Source organism: Choloepus didactylus, chromosome 19 (assembly GCF_015220235.1).
Source record: "Choloepus didactylus isolate mChoDid1 chromosome 19, mChoDid1.pri, whole genome shotgun sequence".
NCBI classification, from domain to species: domain Eukaryota; kingdom Metazoa; phylum Chordata; class Mammalia; order Pilosa; family Megalonychidae; genus Choloepus; species Choloepus didactylus.
In genome coordinates, this window is record NC_051325.1 from 49,226,786 (window position 1) to 49,246,296 (window position 19,511).

The following is a 19,511-nucleotide window of genomic DNA, read 5'->3' on the forward strand; positions in this document are numbered from 1 at the left end:
TGAAAATTATAAATAAAATATTTGCTAAAAGAACTAACAATGTATTAATACAAGTATATACCTTGTTATGATTAAGGCAATTCCACTAATGCAAGGATGGTTCAACATTCGAAACTTTAATAATATAAGTTATACCAACAAATTAGGAGACAAAGTTATAATTATATAACTAGCTGTTTAAAAGTTATTTGATAAAATTCAGAAGTCATTTTCAATAACAGCTGTAAATGGATAAAAAGAAAATAACCTAAGTATGATAAAACTAATTTGTCCCAAACCCAACAACAAATGTCATTTTTCTACAGCAGGAACCACTGACTTTAAAATAAGGAACGAGATGGATAGATGCCATTGCCTTTATTATTCAATGTTATTTTGGAGAACTTATATAATATAGTGAAGTCAAGAAAACAAAGTCATCTCAAATTGAAAAAAGTCAAATTTAATCATCCTTTTCAGAAGATATGATTATAAACAAAATCAAAGTAACCCTATTAAATGCTGATATCATTAGCAAGACACTCTGGCAAGACAGTTGGACACAAGACAAATAAAATTGACAGCTTTTCATTATGCTACCTATAACTAATTGCTCTGATGATCATACTTTCCACTCACTGTTCATTTTTTAGGCTCCAGGCACTTCAGTCCACAACAGGAGCAGCACTTCTGTGTCCTAGGGCAATCATCATCCTGAAGACACTTGGGGTTATCAATCGTGGGACAAGTCAAGGGCTTGCGTTGGCAGAAACCTGTTTTGACTAGAGACGGACAGATGAAGGCAGGTGTCAGTGAGGTAAAACAAAACTCTTGACCTTGAAATACTTGGTCACAGTTTAAGACACATTTGAGGAATCTTAGGAACGCCATACAAGGTTTTCTTATGCTTCTCTCCAGAGTCATAATAGAGTAGAAGAGGCAGAGTATCAACTTTCTACAGCAAATCAGTTGAGGAGCATCAAAAATGTCTTGCCCTCTCTGGCTTTAACGATCTGATAGGATTTCTGTCTGCCTCTACAAAATGAATGGGTTGAGTTATAGAATCCCAGAGGACCAGAGGTGGAAGGAGTATTAGGGAGCAACCAGAGCATCCTTGTCATATAAATTATCGAAATTGAGGACCAAATAGGAGGAAGTGAGTTGCCTAAGGACACACAGAAAGCCCATAGAAAAGTTGGAGTCAGTTGAAAAGCCTTTGGCTCTTTCTACCATCCCATGCTGTACCTCAAAACCCTGATGATCCCTGGGACGTGGTCATGCTAGCTCAGCACATGGAGGAATGAGTACCAGCCTCGAAGGCTAGAGACTTGTCTTCTACCCCAACAGCATCTTGCTACCAGTCTTTCCTCAGCCTGCCTTACAGGCTGTATGTGCATGCTCTGAAGTTCTGTGCAGACATGAGGATGTATTAGGAAAACATCTAATGGTTTTTAACAATTAAAGTCTTTGTACAAATCAGTGGATATTGTCACCTTTGCAGAGTATTGAAGGGTGAAACTTAAGGCAAGTAAATTTTCTTGGAGAAGAATGGGAAGAGATACCATGCATGGTTGGTGAAAAGCAGCACATCAATCCAAGGTACAGCTTAGGTTCAAGACATCCCCCGTTTTTGAACCCTGGCTTCCTTGGCATATGCCCAGTAGGTTTTGAGAGGTCTGTTCCCAGTCCTCACCTGCCCAGGCTGTGGCACAAACAAAGCCACACTTGGATTCACAACATTTTTCAGTGCCAGGGCAGTCGTAATCACTCTTACACGAATCTGGACACTCCATACGGGTCTTGAAAGGGAAGAGTGGGCACTGTCCAACCTTGACTAAAACAAGAGGAGATGTGAGCTCCTTCAGACCTCATCCCATCCCATCACCCTTTAAATAGCTTCTCTTCAAAATTAGTATCCCATTCTGTGACTTGGCTCTGCCTACCCTACCCACCTCTAGTAGGCTGTGGGGAATAAAGTGTCCCATCATATCATAGGGTGTAGCAGAAAGACTGCTGGACTTGGTGTCTGAATCCAAAAGATAAAGTCCTGATCTTGCCACTTAATAAGTAATCACAGTTCCTTCTTAATAAAATGGGGATAATAATATGAAATCTACACAAATCAATGTAAGCCATCTGGGGGTTTTGTTTTACTTAGAGTAAAATAGGGAGCCATTGCAGTATTCTAAGTAGAGTAATGACACAATCTGACTCATGTTTTTAAAGAATCATTGTGGCTACTGTGTTTGTAATAGAAAGTAAGAAGGCAAGGATAGAAGCAGGTAGAAGATAGCAGATAGAAGAAGGTCAGGAAGCTGTTGCAGCAATTCAAGTAAGAGACAGTGTTGCCTCAGATCAGGGTGACAGCTGTGGGTGTGTTATAAAGTGGTCAAATTCTGGAATTATTTTCAAGGTAGAACTGGTGGATGTTGATTGAGAAAGAGAGGCATCAAGGGTTATTTAGAAGTGTTTTCAACTAAGATGGGGAAAATATGGACGGAGCACGTTTTGGGTGGTGGATTGAAGATAAGGGGTTTAGTTTTAGACAAGTTAAGTGTGAAGTATTTGTGAGACCTTCAGGTAGAGATGTATACTGGGCAGTTGGAGTTTGGGAGGTGGTTAAGGCTAGAGATATAATTAGGGGGACACTGGGATACAGATGATATTTAATTGATTTAATTGAAATATTTATTGAAATTTAAATCAATTTTACAGGATTTTATTCATGTCTCTTGTTGTCCTCATCTGATTATTAATTATTGGGGCAAGAATTGTTTTGTCTATTTTCTTCTTCCTCAGATCAAACTCAGACAGACTATGGTGTGCTTGACTCTCAGCACTATTGTCAGGTTCTTCTGGGCCCCAAACCTAAATTTCCTACAAACCAGCCAAAGTCCATTTTCCTGGCCTCTTCCTTCTACTGGTTTCACTTTCTTCTGGGAAGAGAGGGCCAAGGTCTTGTCCACAGCACCATGGTTCCTTATAGTTTTGCAAAAAGGGAAGCTTGTGGTCCTACTTTCATTATGTCATAGCACAGGATTGCTTTGCCCATCCAGGCTCACTGGAGTCCTGGGGAACCTCACTTCACTTCTTTAACTCTATTTCCTCATCTGCAGAATGGTGGTGATGGTACATGTCTCAGCCAACCTCATGGAGTCTGGGGTTGAAATTCCAATTCTGCCCTGTAAATTGTATGGTGCTGCCTTCTGAAGATCAATAGTCATCATCTCAGTCGTAACCATTTGGTGAGCCTACACTACCTGAAAGCTACCAGGTCAAGTCTTTGTATCTTTGATGGCATATAATTTTGCCAACAATCCAATGAAGTGTTTGCTATTATTCCAGTATTACAGATGATAGAACTGAAACTCAGAGTTGAAGAAACTTGTAGGAAGTGGGACAAAGATTTTAGTCCATGTAATATGACTCCTAAGTTCTATAGGACACTACCTCCCAACATTACTGGCAATGACCATTATACTAAAGAATGAATCCACAGCTCTCACCTTCACCCTATTCTCTTCTCTACCTCCAATGGTTTTCATCTACTCCATGTGATTCTAGAGCTGGTTTATCTGTTTCGTTCTTTGTTGCATCCTCAGGCTGATGCTCAACAGGTTGATATGAGAGGAAACTTCCAACTCCAAGGGGTAAACGTGACTCTCAGGCCTCACTGACAAAAATTTATTAATGCTTTATGTCCAAGATCTCATTTTTGCCACAAAAACCCCATTAGGTAAGTGCTACTATTTTATAGACATTTTATAGACAAGAAAACTGAGACTCATAAAAGGCAGGTAACTGACCCAAGATCACCTAGACAGTGAGTGACAGAGCAAAGACTTATACCAAGGCAGTTTAGCCTCAAAGCCTGAACCTATAACTGCACTGGTATATTATTTATAGTTAGACTAGGATCTCAGACTTCCAAAGGATATGGCTCTTACTGATTAACCCACAGGCCTTGTCACAGTCACTCTTGGTGGGGAAGTTGTTGGCATTCCCATGGCAGCCTCCATATATAAAGGGTCTGCAGCGACGCTGTTCAAAGTCAAAATACCAATTCTGTACATTACCCTTACAGTGTCCTCTGTCGAAGGGCAGTGAGCAGGGTTCTGAGGGCAAGAAGAAAAGAGGATAAAGGATGAAGATAAAGGGAAGGGGTCAGGTCCTTAGTCTGTGTCATAGTTCATAGTATTACCACCCAAGTCATAGAAAGAGCCATGGTAAAAACAAACAAACAAACAAACAAACAAAAAGACCCAAAGAATCCACAAGAAAGCTACTAAAACAAATAAATGAAATAAGAAAAGTTGAAGGATACAAGATAAGCACACAAAAGTCAGTTGGTTTCTATACCTCAGTAATGAACAATCTGAAAAGGAAATCAAGAAAACAATTCCATTTACAATACCACCTAAAAGAATAAAATATCTTATTGAATATTTTATTTCAAAATAAAAAAAAATTAAAAAAAAAACAAAAAAACCCACAATGAATCAAAAAAAAAAAATTGCAGCAGCCATTTTTGCAGAAATGGAAAAGATGATCCTCAATTCACATGGATTTGCAAGGGAATCCAAATAGTCAAAACAATCTTGAAAAAGAACAAAGTTGGAAGAACCATACTCACTGATTTCAAAATTTAGTACAAAGCTATAGTAATTAAATCAGTGTGGTACTGGCAAAAGGATACACATAGACCAATGAAATAGAATTGAAAGTCCATAGATAAATCCACACAGCTAAGGCCAGGTGATTTTCCACAAGGGTGCCAAGTTCACAACGGTGCTTGGACGATTGGAAATCCACATTCAAAAGAATGAATGTGGACCCCTACCTCTCACTATATATAAAAATTAATCTGGGTTGAATTATGGTTCATAAAACCATAAAACTCTTACATAAAACTCTTACAAGAAAACAGTGAAATATCATCAAGTTCTTGTAGTTGGCAATATATTTTTAAATTTTACACCAAAAACAAGCAACAAAAGGAAAGAATAGATAAAATTAAAAACTTTTGTGCATCAAGGGACATTATGAAGAAAGTGAAAAGAGAACCTAAAGAATGGGAGAATGTATTTGGAAACCATATATCAGATAAGGGTTTAATATCAGAATCCAGCATATAAAAAATGCCTACAACTCAACAACAAAAAGACAAACAAACCAAAAAAAAATGGGCTAAGCCCCCCTAAGGAACTGGGGAAAAATGTGGAAATGTTGGATTTCCCCACATGGGTTATTACTGATATTCTCACAAACATTGAGAACTAACAATTTAGTAGGGTGAGCCCTCAGTCTTGGGGATTGCCCTTATGAAGCTTGTTACTGCAAAGGAGAGGCCAAGCCTACTTATAATTGTGCCTCAGAGTCTCCCCTGGAGAACCTCTTTGTTGCTCAGATGTGGCCTCTCTCTCTCTCTCTGTAAGCCCACTCAGCAGGTAAACTCACTGCCATCCCCACTATGTGGGACATGACTCCCAGGGGTATAAATCTCCCTGGCATCATGGGACATGACTCCCAGGGATGAGCCTGCACCCTGCATCATGGGATTGAGAAAGCCTTCTTGACCAAAAGGGGAAGTGAAATGAAACAAAATAAAGTGTCAGTGCCTGAGAGATTCCAAATGCAGTTGAGAGGTCACCCTGGTGGGCATTCTTGTGTGCTATATAGATATCCCTTTTTAGTTTTTAGTGTATTGGAATAGCTAGAAGGAAATACCTGAAACTGTAGAACTGCAACCCAGTAGCCTTGATTCTTGAAGATGATTGTAGCTTACATGGTGTGACTGAGTGATTGTGAAAACCTTGTGGCTCACACTCCCTCATCCAGTGTATGGACAGGTGAGTAGAAAAATGGGGACAAAAACTAAATGAAAAATAGGGTGGGATGAGGGGGAGATGGAATGTTTTAGGTGTTCTTTTTTACTTTTACTTTTATTTTTTTGGAGTAAGGAAAATGTTCAAAAATTGACTGTGGTGATGAATGCACAACTATATGATGGTAGTGTGAATAACTGTGCACTGTGGGTGATTGTAGGGTATGTGAATATATCTCAATAAAACTTCATTTTTAGAAAACTGTAACCCTTGGGAATGGTACAATTGACGTTTGGTGACTGGGGGTGGAGGATGGGATGTTTGTTTTTGTGTGTGTTTTCCCATCTAGTGGCAAAGTTTACATGCTTAAAAAATAAAAGAAATAAAAGGAAAAAAAAGGGCCAAGGATTTGAATAGGCAGGCATCTTTCCAAAGAAGGTCAATTTCCAAATGGCCAGTTAAGTATATGAAAGAAGATCGACATCATTAGCAATTGAGAAATGCAAGTTAAAACTACCATGAGATAACACTTCACATCCACTAAGATGGCTATTATTAAAAACACTGAGAATAAAAAGTGTTAGCAAGGATGTGGAGAAATAGGGACCCTTGTACATTGTTGGTGGGAATGTAAAATGGTGCAGCCACCGTGGGAAACCTTTGGTGTTCCTCAGAAAGTTAAACATAGAATTACCATATGATGTGCCATTTCCACTCCTGGGCACATATGGAAAAGAATTGAAAGCAGGGACTCGGACAGGTAATTGTACACCAATGTTCATGGCAACATTATTCACAATAGCCAAAGGTGGAGGCATCCCAAGTGTCCATCAACAGATGAATGGATAAATAAATGTGGTATATCCATACAGTGGGATAAATAAATGTGGTATATCCATACAATGGAATATTTAGGAGTAAAAAGAAGTGAAGTGCTGGTACATGCTACAACATGGATGAAACTTGAAGATTTCATGATGAATAAAATAAGCCAGACACAAAAGAACAAATATTGTATGATTTTTCTTATATGAAATACTTAGAATAAGCAAATTCATAGAGCCAGAAAGTCAATTACTAGTGGTAAGTGGAGGGGAGAATGAGGAGTTATTGCTAAATGAGAATGAGTTTTGGTTTGGAATGGTGAAAATAGTCTGGAAATAGTGGTAAAAGTTACACAGTATTGTCAATGTACTTAATGTCAAAGAATTGTCCACTTAAAATAGTTAAAATTATTTTAATATGTATTTTACAACAATTAAAATAAATAAATTATTTTTTTAACAAGGACCCCTCTGTCACTGTCAGATATTCCTGAAGATTGAGACAGTGATCAAACGAGAGACATGGGTAGCGACTGACAAGATAGGATTTAACAAAGGATTATGAATACTGAATCTTTATATAAATAATTTTTTTAGTTACTAGTGTACTAGAATAGCTAGAAGGAAATAACTGACATGGTGGAACCATAACATATAACCTGCCTCGAAATTTGCTCTATAGCTACTTGTTAAATTATACTTTGAAAGTTATCACCTTTCTGTATATATGTTTTATGTCACAATAAAAAAAATGTAAAAAAGAAAAAAAAAGGCCCTTCTGCCCTCAGTCCAGGTGGCGCTACCTTTGAATGGATCCAAGCACCTCTTCCCACAGGCGAAAGAGCAGCACTTCAAGTAATCCTGGCAGTCGAAATCAGTTTTGCACAAGTTCAGCTGCTGGTGAGGACAGGTGAGCCTCTCTTTGGGGCATTCCCCTGGTTTATCTACAAGAAAGAAATGTCCAGACTCACATCTTTTGAGATTGTCAGCTCTTCCTTCCCTTGGCAAAGGTGGGTAATGAACTTCTCTCATCCCTAGACTTTATCTTCATTCCTCAGTTCTTGGTCTGCTTGCATTTAGGGGCCAGGTCTGCCCCTCACCACACCTGGTCCTTTTAGATGGAGCTGAATCAGGAATTTGTGTCCATGTAGAACAGAAGGAGAAGCATCTTGTATTCCAGGGGAGAGGGTTGGGTAGGGACCAAGACCCTGGCCTTAAAATCAGGAGCCCCCTCTCCTCTTGAAACCCAGTATTTTAATGCCTAAATCCTCTGCCTCTACTCTCAGTCAATAGGGGACATTAGTGAAGTGTGATGGAAACATAATGGAACTAGGAGTCAGGAGGTCTGGTTTTGGCCCCTAACTCCTTATGAACTCAAGAACAATCTGAGTTTGACTATATGTCTTCTAAGATACCTCTAAGAAGGGGGGCCTTGGTGTCTGGTTTTGGAGTCAGATGTGGGTTTTGAGCCTGACTCCAACATTAACTAGCTAAATGGGATGATGTTGGTAAGGCAGTTAAGACAATGCTTGGCATATGGTTGGAGCTTGGCAGATATGGGTTTGCTTCCTCCTTTTTCAGAGATAGACATGGCTCGATGTTTTCAGTACTTGTAGTAGGCAGAATTCTAAAGATTCATCCCCAAAAACCCAACCCTTGATTTTTGAATCAAATACTAATCTAGCTACCGCTGTGAAGGGATTTTGCTGATGTAATTAAAGTTCCAAGTCAGTTGACCTTAAGATTCAGAGATTATTCAAGTGAGCCTGACCCAATCAGTTGAGCAGATTTTTTCCCTGGCTGGTAGCAGAAGAGGTCAGAGAGATTTGAAGCAGGAAAAGGATCTAAAAAGCCATTTGTAGCTTTGAAGACAGTTAGGGCCACGTGCCAAGACATGTAGGTGGATTCTAGAAGGTGAGAGTGGCCCTTGGCTGATAGCCAGTACGGAGTTGGGAATCTCAGTCCTATAACCACAAGGAAATAAATTCTGCTTACAACCAGTGGGCTTGGAAATGGACCTTGAGTCCCAGAGGAGGACCACAGCCCTGGCCAACACTTCGATTTCTGCCTGGTGAGACCCTAAGCAGAGAACCAAGCTGCACTGTGCCACACTTCTAACCCATGGACAATTTGTTACACAGCAGTAGCTAGCTAATGCAGTGCTTAATGTGGCTTCAAAGCTTCAAACTGAGCATCTCTCCAGTGGAACCTGACCAGAGATGCATGATCCTTTTGGGTGTTACTGAGTCTTGGGGTTACAGAACTTTAAACTGGAAAGACCTTACTTACATTAGCACCAATCTCTTGATTTTATAGGTTAAAAAAAAATGAGGTCAGAATAGAAAAACCCAGTGAATCACGGGCAGGTATGGGACTGCCAATCATGACACCCTCTAGAAGCCACACATCTTCCCTGAGGACTGGTCACTGAAACTTTCAGTACTTCCCACCTATATTTTTTGCCCCTCACACTACTAATGCAACTTCCAAGGATGGCCTGATTCCAAGAAGAGTATATGGTTCTAACCTGGAGTGTGCATCAAAATCACATGTACACCTTTCAAAAAATATAAACTCTGTACTGATCAGAATGGCTAGAAAGTGTGGCCCAGGGAGCCATTTTTTTAAAAGCACCTCCGATGATCCTGAAGCAGGCAATTGGACACCAGGATGTAGGCTACTACTTAGGAACCATAGTTCTAGGCTTGGGCTCAGGGAGAGTTGAGCAAATCAAACAGGGATACTTCCAAAGGGGTAAAAAGGCATGGAAATGGGAACTGTGGACCATGAGGACAAAATGCCCCCTCACCAGTGTTGACTCCAGCTTGTTCTGCCTCTCTCCTGCTTCCAGGAACTGTTTATGTCTGCTTGGACTTCAGTCATTGCAGTTCCTCTCCCTACTGTCCTCTTGAACTCTCATTCAGAATCTTCATCCTCCCCCGGTCAAGCCTCCTCAGCCACTTACCTTGTGTGTACATTCTCCTCCTTGATACACAGACCCCAGGGGTTCCTTTGCATTTGCTAGGGATGCATCCCAGAGTTCTAGTGTCAACTCTTTCCTGAAATTACTAAACACATGCTTCCTTGGTGATTACTTCCATTCCCTTGACCCAACTGTGATTCTCACATCTCCCTCTAGACTCATCCTCTCTTCCAAGCCAAAGGCCCTTATCTCCAACCATCTGGGAAAAACACCATTTAGGTATCCCACAAACACCTCTGACTCAATGGGTTTAAAACTGAACTAGTGTTTCCCATGCCTAAGCAGCTCCATCTCATTCTTTGTGCCCCATCCTGATATTTGGCATCAACAGTCCCCCATCTGTTATTAGAATTCTGAGAATCATCCTTTATCTTTGTGGTAGGTTGAATTATACACCCAAAGAAAATACATGTTCTTAATCTTATCCATTTCAGTGGGTGTGAACCCATTGTAAATAGGACCTTTTGAAGATTTTATTTTTGTTAAAGTGTGGCCCAACTGAATGAGGTTGGGTGTTAATCCTATTACTTGGAGGCTTTATGAAGAGAAAGCCATAAACTGAAAGTCAACAGAACCCAGATGAGAAAGGAAAGGACATTGTCATGTGATAAGGAAAAGCCAAGGAACCTCAGGGATTGCCAGCCAGCCAAAAGATACCAACTCAGGGAGGAAGCAACCCTTTTAGCCTCTGAAACCATGGATCAACAAACTTCTGCTCTTAAGCCAACCAATTTTATGGTATTTGTCATGGCAGCCAGGAAACCAAGACAGTTTTGGTACCAGCAGTGGGATGCTGCTATCACAAGTACCTAAAAATGTGGAAATGGCTTTTGAATTGGGCAATGGGTAGAAGCTGAAAGTTTTCTGGAACGCAGAAGAGAAAAGAAAAGACATTGTCATGTGACATGGAAAGCCAGGAAACCCAAGGATTGTTGGAAGCCAGCACCAGGACACCACAGTCTTTAGACAGAAAGCATCATCTTGCTGACCCCTTGATTTTGTATTTCTCTGAGCCTCAAAACCATGAGACAATAAACTCTTGTTGTTTAAGCTACCGCACTGTGTGATATATGTCATAGCAGCCAGGAAATAAGACATCCTTCCTTTCCATAACCCTAGCATCCAATCAGTCAGGGACTCCTGTCAATTATATCTCTTAAATCTCTCTCCAAACTCCATCTCCTTTTCCTCTTTACTACCACTTCCCCAGGTCAGTATATGACCCCTTCTCCCAATCTTTTTCCACAACGATTGCAACAGCCTCCTCCCTGGTCTCCTGATTAAAGGTTCATGCCTAATGACTTATTAATTTAAAACAATAACCTTGGAAAAGACAAGTATTAGGAAAGGTTAGCAATAATTTGGGGGGAGCAGGTGCGGGGAGGATTTGAAGGGCCCAGGGTGTGTGAGTGGGAATAGTTCTCTGCGGCCCTGAATCCATGGAGGAGGTGGCCCCATCCTACATTAGTCCTTGCCTTGTGTCTAAACCCTAGTCCCCAAGAATGCTACCTAAGGAAGAGTGGCTGCAGCTTTTCTGAACCCACTTTTGATTCTGTAGCCTGCAGATGCAGATGTCTGCTCCAAAGAGAGGGAAAGAAGCAGGAGAGCTAGATCCCTCCAGAAGAAACTGCATCTGTGGAGAGGAAGATGCCTGTGCAGGAGGGGAAGAAGAAAAGAGAGACAGGGGTTAGGCACAGTCCAGAGAGAGACACAAAGCATATGCACAGGAACCCTAGAGATGGTCCACCAAGTTCTCCTCATTCACAACCAAGGAAACCGAGACCCAGAACAGCAAAGGAATTAGTCTGAGGTCACATGCTGAGCTAGGGAAGGTGGAGGATGTTCCATTCCGGGACCCTCTCCAGTTGTCCCACACTCTCCTTTGCCCTCCCCAGACACTTGTCTATTGTCTTGCTCCTGGGTAAGAAGCCACACTTAAATGATCATAAGGATTTGTCTGGCACTATTTGTAGGGCCGATTTGCTCCCAAGCACTCCTGTGGCAACTCCAGGCACTAGTGAACACTTTTTCTTTGTTCCATTAATGACAGGAAACATAATATGAGATTTTCAGGGGGGCCTGGGTAGACCCCACCCAGTCATTGGTGCCCCAGGAACAAAAACAGGCCCCAGGTGATCTTGGGTTAACAAAAGGGTTTCTCTTATTCCTTCCTGCACTGTCCAAGCCTAGGATCTTATGATACCCCCAGACAACCAGATAAATAGATGACCTTTACCATTCATTCAAGCCCCAATTTTCCTTATGTCTCTTTGTGGCTCTTATGTATTTTTAAATTCTAAGGTGTGAACAGCTGATAATGCCTTACTATATTACCTCTCTTGGAGTAAATGCATTTCAAATGGAAAGAGAGAGTGAGAGGGAGGAAGGGAGGACAGGAGAGATAGAAGGATGGAGGGGGAGAAAGAAGAGAGGAAGAGAGGGAGGAAGAAGAGAGAACAAACATCTTTATTCCAAGGTTACATCTGAACTGGTGGAACTTCGGATACTGACAAAGTTATGAAGATATCCTGGGGTAGAGTACTTTCCAGAGCTCCAGAAGGCATACTACGTGTCTGCAAAGAATAAAGGTTTGTGGCAATTTTTTTTTTCAGAATTCTAATCGCGTATCCTCCCCAAATTTTCCAACAGTGCCTGGACTGTCCAGTAATGGGAATTATGGCCCAAACACAGTGATCTTGATTTGGTCCTGGCTTGGTCACTTATAGCTGCAGCAATTCTCAGATCCTCAGTTTCATCTGGAAAATGGGAATAATCCAAATTACCTGGCAGCATTGTTGCCAGAGGATTAGGTGGGATGTGTAAAGATTTAATGGAGTCATCTGGAATGGCTGAACCCTTAAGTCTTTGGAGTTAGACCCATGTTCACATCCTGGATCTCACCCCACTTACCAGCTGCATAGTCTTGGCTCACTCAACCTCACTGAGCCTCAGTTTTTCATAAAGGAAATAATAATACTTCATAGGCATGAAAATTAATTCAAATATTGTCTATAAAGCATAATAACTAGCATATAATCAGTGCTTAATATATTTTAGCCAATAAACAAATATCAGTAACAGTGAATGCAAAAAAAAAGGGCACCTATTATCTTTTTTTTTTTTACTAAGAAATCCTTTAATAAGTCTGATAGTTCCCAATTCTTTGCTTTCCACAAATTTAAGGAGAGTTAATCAAACTGTCAACTAACAGATCACTAAAAATAATTCTGATGACATCACTCTGTATTTTTTAGCATATAATTCAGAAGGTATTCAGAGAATCAAGAAGCATTACATTAAGAACTCCACTCTCAAATATCAAATATCCTTGAATCCAACAGACAATCAGACTGTTAAGACACATTTCAACCAGAGATGTTAAACGTGGAAAAAAGTGCAAATTTTAAAATAAAATATGGCACCATATATTTATATGAACACGTTTTCTTAGTAAAATCTATTCAAACAAAAATAGAATACTAATCATACCGTTTTACTTTTTATATGTAAAATTTATCAAATTTTGTATTATACTTATATTGTTTTGTTCATAATAAATGTAATGTGCTCTAATAACAAATGTAATAACAATGCAATATAAAATAAATCATTAAACACATAGACCCTTTTGCTGCAAAGACACAAACAGGGTTATGAGTAAAAGCTCACAAAAAAAAATCATAACACTTTAGGATAAAATAATGTAAGGGAAATAGAATGGGAACAATAATACACGGAAATTTTCAAACTTCCCAACCACTGAAGAAGAAATATTTAAAATATATTTTGTATTTTTAAAGCTGCTGATGTTGGATATAAACTGCTACAGTATTTAGGTTCCACTGAATACATTTTTTTCAAGTAACATTAATAGTTTTATTTTAAAATGTCAATATTTACAACATGCCAGAAATTATAACTTTTTTGATTATAAATTTAAAGCTATGAGGAAGATTTTATTTGTCAACTTTAAAGTGTAAAAGAAGATACATCCGTTTTAATGTCCCCTCCCTCCATGGGGTAAATGAAAAATACAGTTTGAAGACCACTTAATTACAATACAGTCATATAATTTAATAATATGTGGTAATTTAAATAGATTAAGATATATATATATACTGACACAGAAAGATGTCTAATATGTTGTTTCTTTTTAAAAAGCAAAGTATAGTAAAGTATGTATAATGATCTCATTAAGTAAAAAATGAAAAAAATACACACATAATAATTTTATAGGTATAGACAAAGTTTTGAAGAGTAAACACTAAAATATTAGTGTTTACCACTGGGGAATGGAATTAGGGGAGGCAATTTTGCATGTTTAATTCTTATGTTTTTTCCATGTTTAAATTTTCAAAATGGGATATATGAGATCTCTTAGAAGAAGAATATATTTAAGGTGTTGTTTGTAATTGAATAGCAAATACTGCTGTTTTAAAAGTTTCACAATTTTTGGACTTACTCTTCTGGGAAGAATCTCCTGTTAGAAAGTCACCTTTTCTCAAAACTGTATAAAATCTGTTTTCCTGATCCCTAACATGCACGTATGTGCTTGCACACAGACACATGCACTTGCACACACCCATGCACTCACACCCATGCACTTGTGTGCATGCACACACATACACACATTATACACGACCATCCTCAAGCTAAAAATAAGTTAGCCTGGTTCCTTTCTCTTCAACTCGCATTATACAGACTTCATGTCTGATGGAATTAAAGAGAATAAAATTCCTTTAGTAAACCACCACCATAAAGCACTACAGTGGATGCTTTGTCTAAATTAAAAATCCTTTAAAATAACAGAATATGTTCTGAATGGCAACTTGAGGTTCAGTCCATAAGAAAGGATTTAGGTGAAATTTCACAAAATTAAAAGATGTCTGGTCTTTTACTACAGTGCTTATGTTTTACCCTGTATGTGGAAAGAGATTTGATGATTTTTTTTGTGTATGTAAATGTTATATTGTTTAGTAATTGTGAAGCTTTTTGTATGCCTGATAATTATGACAGCATAGAGGAGGGACACCAGATCAGGCTTTCTAGAGCCTCTCCAGTTTTTTAGCTCACCAAGTCTTGTCATTGATGAAGCTCATATGTTCAAATGAAACGAAAAAAAAAAAAAAGATGGTAGCTTTAGGTGTTGGTGCATATGGGCATTGGATAATTGTCTATGTATCATTATTGGGGAGGACAGTATTCTGAGAGTTTGCACATCCAATATTTTATAAAATAATGATAAGAATAAATCCTAGCTTTTCAAAGATCTTGACAAACTTAAATGATGGTAACCCATGTCAAATTAATTAATTAAAAAATTTATTCAGTTGCACACCTCTGTGAATATACTCTATAAAAACCACTGACATGTATAGTTTAAATGGGGGAATTGTATGGTATATAAATTATAACTCAATAAAGCTGTCACACACAAAAAATTATATCTGGTCAGAGACCCTCAAGGCAAAGAGGTATGCTATCAGGTATACACCATCCCAAGAAAAACACATCCAAAGAGCAGTCTCCTGCCTTCCCGGATCCCATGTGGATCACTAAAGGAAGTAGCCTGCCATTATCCTTCTTCCCGATAGGGGCTAAGGAGCACAAAAAATATCCCACCTTGACTCTGTCCTCTGCAAGCAACACTCTACCACTGAACTACACAAAGCTTAAGGAGAATGAAAATGTAAGTAAAGTACACTCTACAGCAACACAGAACCTCATCTCAGGAGCAACTCTCTCAATGAACCATCGTGCAAACAAAAAGTTCAAAAGCATCGTTTAAAAAAGGTCATCTAGAACCAGTAAGCATGGCAAAAGGGGAGGAGGAACTTTAGGTGGGCCGTGCAGCCTCCATTTTGCCGCCCATCTCCCCTCCCTCATTGTGAGACTGAGTGGGAATGCAGGCAAAGCCCTACAGAGCACTGAGCAGAGGGAGCCTGTTGGGGTGGGATCTCTCCCCCGAGCGACGGCCAGGGTGCAGCATTTGCACTGTGCCTACCCAGGATCTCACACGCGCTGACCGTCTTCTCCTCGATGAACGTGTTGTAGCCCTCCAGCGCCGCCAGAAGCACGTCCATCCACTGCAGGGCAGCTCGGAGCCTGAAGGGCCCTGGCACTGGAGGAGGGTGGGCTGCGCAAGGATGCCTGACAGATGGGCACCACCTCCTCCCCCTTCAAAGCTGTTTATAAGAAAGGAAATATCTTCTTTCTTGATCATATCATTCAGTCACGAAGAAGGGGATTTGTTGCCTGGCAATAAAGGAACAAATTTGTAAAACAGCTCTATGGATTTGTGTCGACATTCCTTCTGGGGCCTTCCACAATGGGTTAAAAGCTACGTGACCATATCAGATTAAAAACAGTGAGGACGCAGGTGGAAATCCTCGTGGCAAACGCCGTCTTTTCGCTTTGTTTAAAAAAAAGTGTTTCTTTTCAATGATGCACGTTAGGTGATCAATGGCATCACAACACTGTTGAATTGTACCTAAGGATTTCTCATCTGTATGTGCCAAGGCTAGACTTCCCGTATATACCACCAAGGCTTCAAACACAAACTGCTCTACCAGAGACTCTTCTTCTCTTGGAGAGCTGGAGGGTCGCCTTGGACTAGGTCTGAAGGGGACTATCTGTTTCTTTTTCGGCTCAGTGGAGAAAGCCTCAGCCATTTTCAGTTCCCAGTGCTGTGACTCCACCTATTATCTTTTCAGCTTTGAGTTCCCTAATCAGACTCCTTACATATAATTGCTTCAATTTTCCCAAAAGATTGGCCAGAAGACCTATGGTGCCTTAAATTTTTATACCCAAGTCATCTTTTTGGTTTGAAATTTTACCCCTTAACCCAGTGTGATGATTAATTTCACATGTCAATTTGGCTAGGTTATGTTGTCCAGTTTGGTCAAGCAACTGACCTGATCATTTCTCTGACTCTTTTGTTGGTGGAATACCATCTATAGTCAGTTAATTGCATCTATTGTTTCTCTAGAGAACCCTGACTATCACATACGGTAATACCTATTAAGCCAGTCTTGAGAATTGGTTGATCAGATTAACCTGCAGTCAGTTAATAGCTAGCAGAGCTCCTGGGGTGGGGATGGAGAAAGAGACAGATTAATAGGATTGCCAAATATAATGCAGGCTGCCCAGTTATAATTTTCTAGGATAAGTATATCCCATGCAATATTAGGGACATACTTATTCTAAAAATTATTTGTTGTTTATCTGACATTCAAATGTAACTGGGCATCCTGTATTTTTATTTGCTAAATCTGGCAACTCTAACACAGAATGAATCCATTTTGATTGGAGGGGGGTTTGCTTGTGTAGAAAACCATAAAACATGGGCCCTATGTTGACTAAGCAAATGGGTTGCACAGTAGGAGCCCTGAGGAACTAGGACAGACCCAGAGGGCAAGAAGCAAGGGTGCAATGAAGCAACAACAAACTAGGAATGAAGGGACTTGGATTGAAGTCCGGTTCTACCATCAACTCACTATGCCAGCTGGGGCTAGTTTTACCTCAGTCTACCCATTTGGAAGATAAGTGGCTTTGACTGGATCAGTGCTCTTCATGCTGGGGTACCCATACCCTTGAGCATAAATGAAGATTTTCCAGAAGGTGCACAGGCATAGAAAGATTTAAAGAAATTCCTTCTTTATTCTTAAATTCCATGTTTATTTTTTCCTAAAGTTGATCTGCCAGAGAATGAGCCTTCAAGTCTGCAGGTTCTCCTTTTCAACATCCCCTTTCTTAAAATCCTTCTTCTTAAAAAAAGGCATACTTGACCTGGTCGAAGGGACGATTTGAGACTGCATTTTCCTGAGAAGGATTTCCAGAGAAGCAAAGTAAAGAAAGTGTAAGTAAAAAGTATAAGGGGGCCGTGTTTTGTTTCATTCAGGAGACAAATTCATGGCAAGCCGCTGTGCCTTTAGCTCTCTATCCTAGTATTAGAATCCAGAAGTACAATGATCGCCACAGGGATGTATATTAAAACATGTATTTGAATTGACAGTCTTTTTGTGGGAGAAAGCAAGTCTGACTTGGCTGATTGCGGACTGACTTTACCAATTAGTTGATTTGATTAATATTTTTCCATAAATACGATGAGTTGAACATGTAGCATCAAAGCTCTGGAAAAAATATATTTAAAGCATTTGATAAGATCAAAACATTTTATTAAAAAATTTATTATCAAAGAGCTATCAACATTAATCATATTCAAACTTTCCAATATTTACAGAATATATCAAATTAAACAAGTGCCTAAATAAAAGAGTAACAGGTATAGTTAATAAAAATATTAATCATTTGGTAAATCCTAGTAAAGCCTTTGGGGTAAACTTTTCAGAACTTAAGAAAATTACTTGTAATTTGTAATTAGTACTCTATTAAGGAAACAAGTCATTTTGCCAATATGGGGCTTCCAATTCTTTGCTTTTATAAAAACTGAAAGAAGCTTTAATCAAGTTGTCAGTTAATATTGAAATTAGGTCATTAAAATAATTTTTTATTATAGAGTGTTATGTGAATTTTGGCAACTTACTAGGAATTTCGAAGAATTGAGTGACATATCCATAACAAAATTCCTTTTGCTCCTGTGCTCTTACATATCATTAAGAGATGAATTACCTATACATTTTTGTTTATGTAATCAATAAAATGTTGTTTATTTACCAATAGCTTCAGTGTCTTTGTTGACATTTCATTATTATACATTTAAATAACAAATTGAAAGAAAAATCAATCCAGAAGAAAAAAATTTTAACCCTAGAGTCTTAGGGTCACAGAAAATGAAAAAATTAAAGTTCAATTTGTATATGTTTTTATTGCATAGCAATATGAAGAGTTCATGAATTAAAGACTTTTGAACATGAGATTATATCCCAGGAGAACAAAAGTCTGTGGGATAAGAGAAATGGAAATATGAGTTCAAGGAGAGGGAGAAATGTTTAAAAATTTCCAACATTTCTTTAAGAAATGCTCTTTCATTTTTTTTCATTATTTTTAAGATGGATCAAAATTTGGTATTTTGAACCCAATGGATTCATTTTGAAAAGTTATGTAGCAAATTTTCAAAAATTTAATATTTATAATATGTTAGCATAATGCATTTGAGATGCCACCATGTTGTTACATGTTGTTTGTTCCTTTTTATTGCTGGGTCATAGTCCATTGTATGGATGTACTACCATTTGCTTATCTATTCACCTATTGATGGGCATTTTAGTTGTTTCAGTTTTGGAAGATTATGAATAAAGCCTCTATAAACATTTATATTCAGGTTTTTGTATGAACATAAGTTTTCATTTCTCATGGGTAAATACCAAGGAGTGGGTCATATGGAAAGAGCATATTAAACTTTATAAGGAACTGCCAAACTGTTTTCCAAAGTGGCTGCACCATTTTGCATTTCCACCAGCAACTGGATGAGAGTTCCAAGAGTTAGGACATTTTAAGAGATGCAAGTAATTAGCCTAAATTTCTGGGACCCTAAAAATTTAGTCCCTTAATGTTGGTGGAGAGATTTTTCCTATTTCTTAATTTTCCCTAGGATAATGTTTCAAACCCAGTGGGCTCCTTGGCTCCTGAGCCTGCCTGGGCAGGAGGTTCCCCATAATTCCATCATTGAACCTACCTCTTCTCCCAGCTTCCCCACATGGCAGAGGTTGCTCTTTGCAGTAAACTGAGGAGCATTTTGCAATAGAAAGGTCTACAGCTGGCCAGGAGCTGGGGAGCCTGTGTGACTTTCCAGATTGTATCCTTTGGGAACTACAGATAAAGCCCCACTATGACTTCACGACATCCCACTGTCCCCTGTTCCTTACCCACTGGGAGGCCACCTAGCCCCAGTCCCTGTTTCTATGACTGACAGCTACTTTCCCACACCCCTCCTTACTC

General features: G+C 39.1%; 1 protein-coding gene across 1 annotated transcript; it reads right to left on the bottom strand.

Annotated features, from left to right (window-relative positions):
- Nucleotides 1–621: 621 nt before the first annotated feature.
- On the bottom strand, nucleotides 622–15,694 carry WFDC8 (WAP four-disulfide core domain 8). Its single transcript, XM_037811161.1, has 7 exons — nucleotides 15,616–15,694; nucleotides 13,236–13,242; nucleotides 11,156–11,262; nucleotides 7,432–7,572; nucleotides 3,927–4,094; nucleotides 1,673–1,813; nucleotides 622–761 (listed from the first exon to the last, which is right to left on the bottom strand). The coding sequence occupies exons 1-7, from the start codon at nucleotides 15,692–15,694 to the stop codon at nucleotides 622–624; spliced, it is 783 nt and encodes a 260-aa protein (XP_037667089.1).
- Between the last annotated feature and the right edge of the window lie 3,817 nt (nucleotides 15,695–19,511).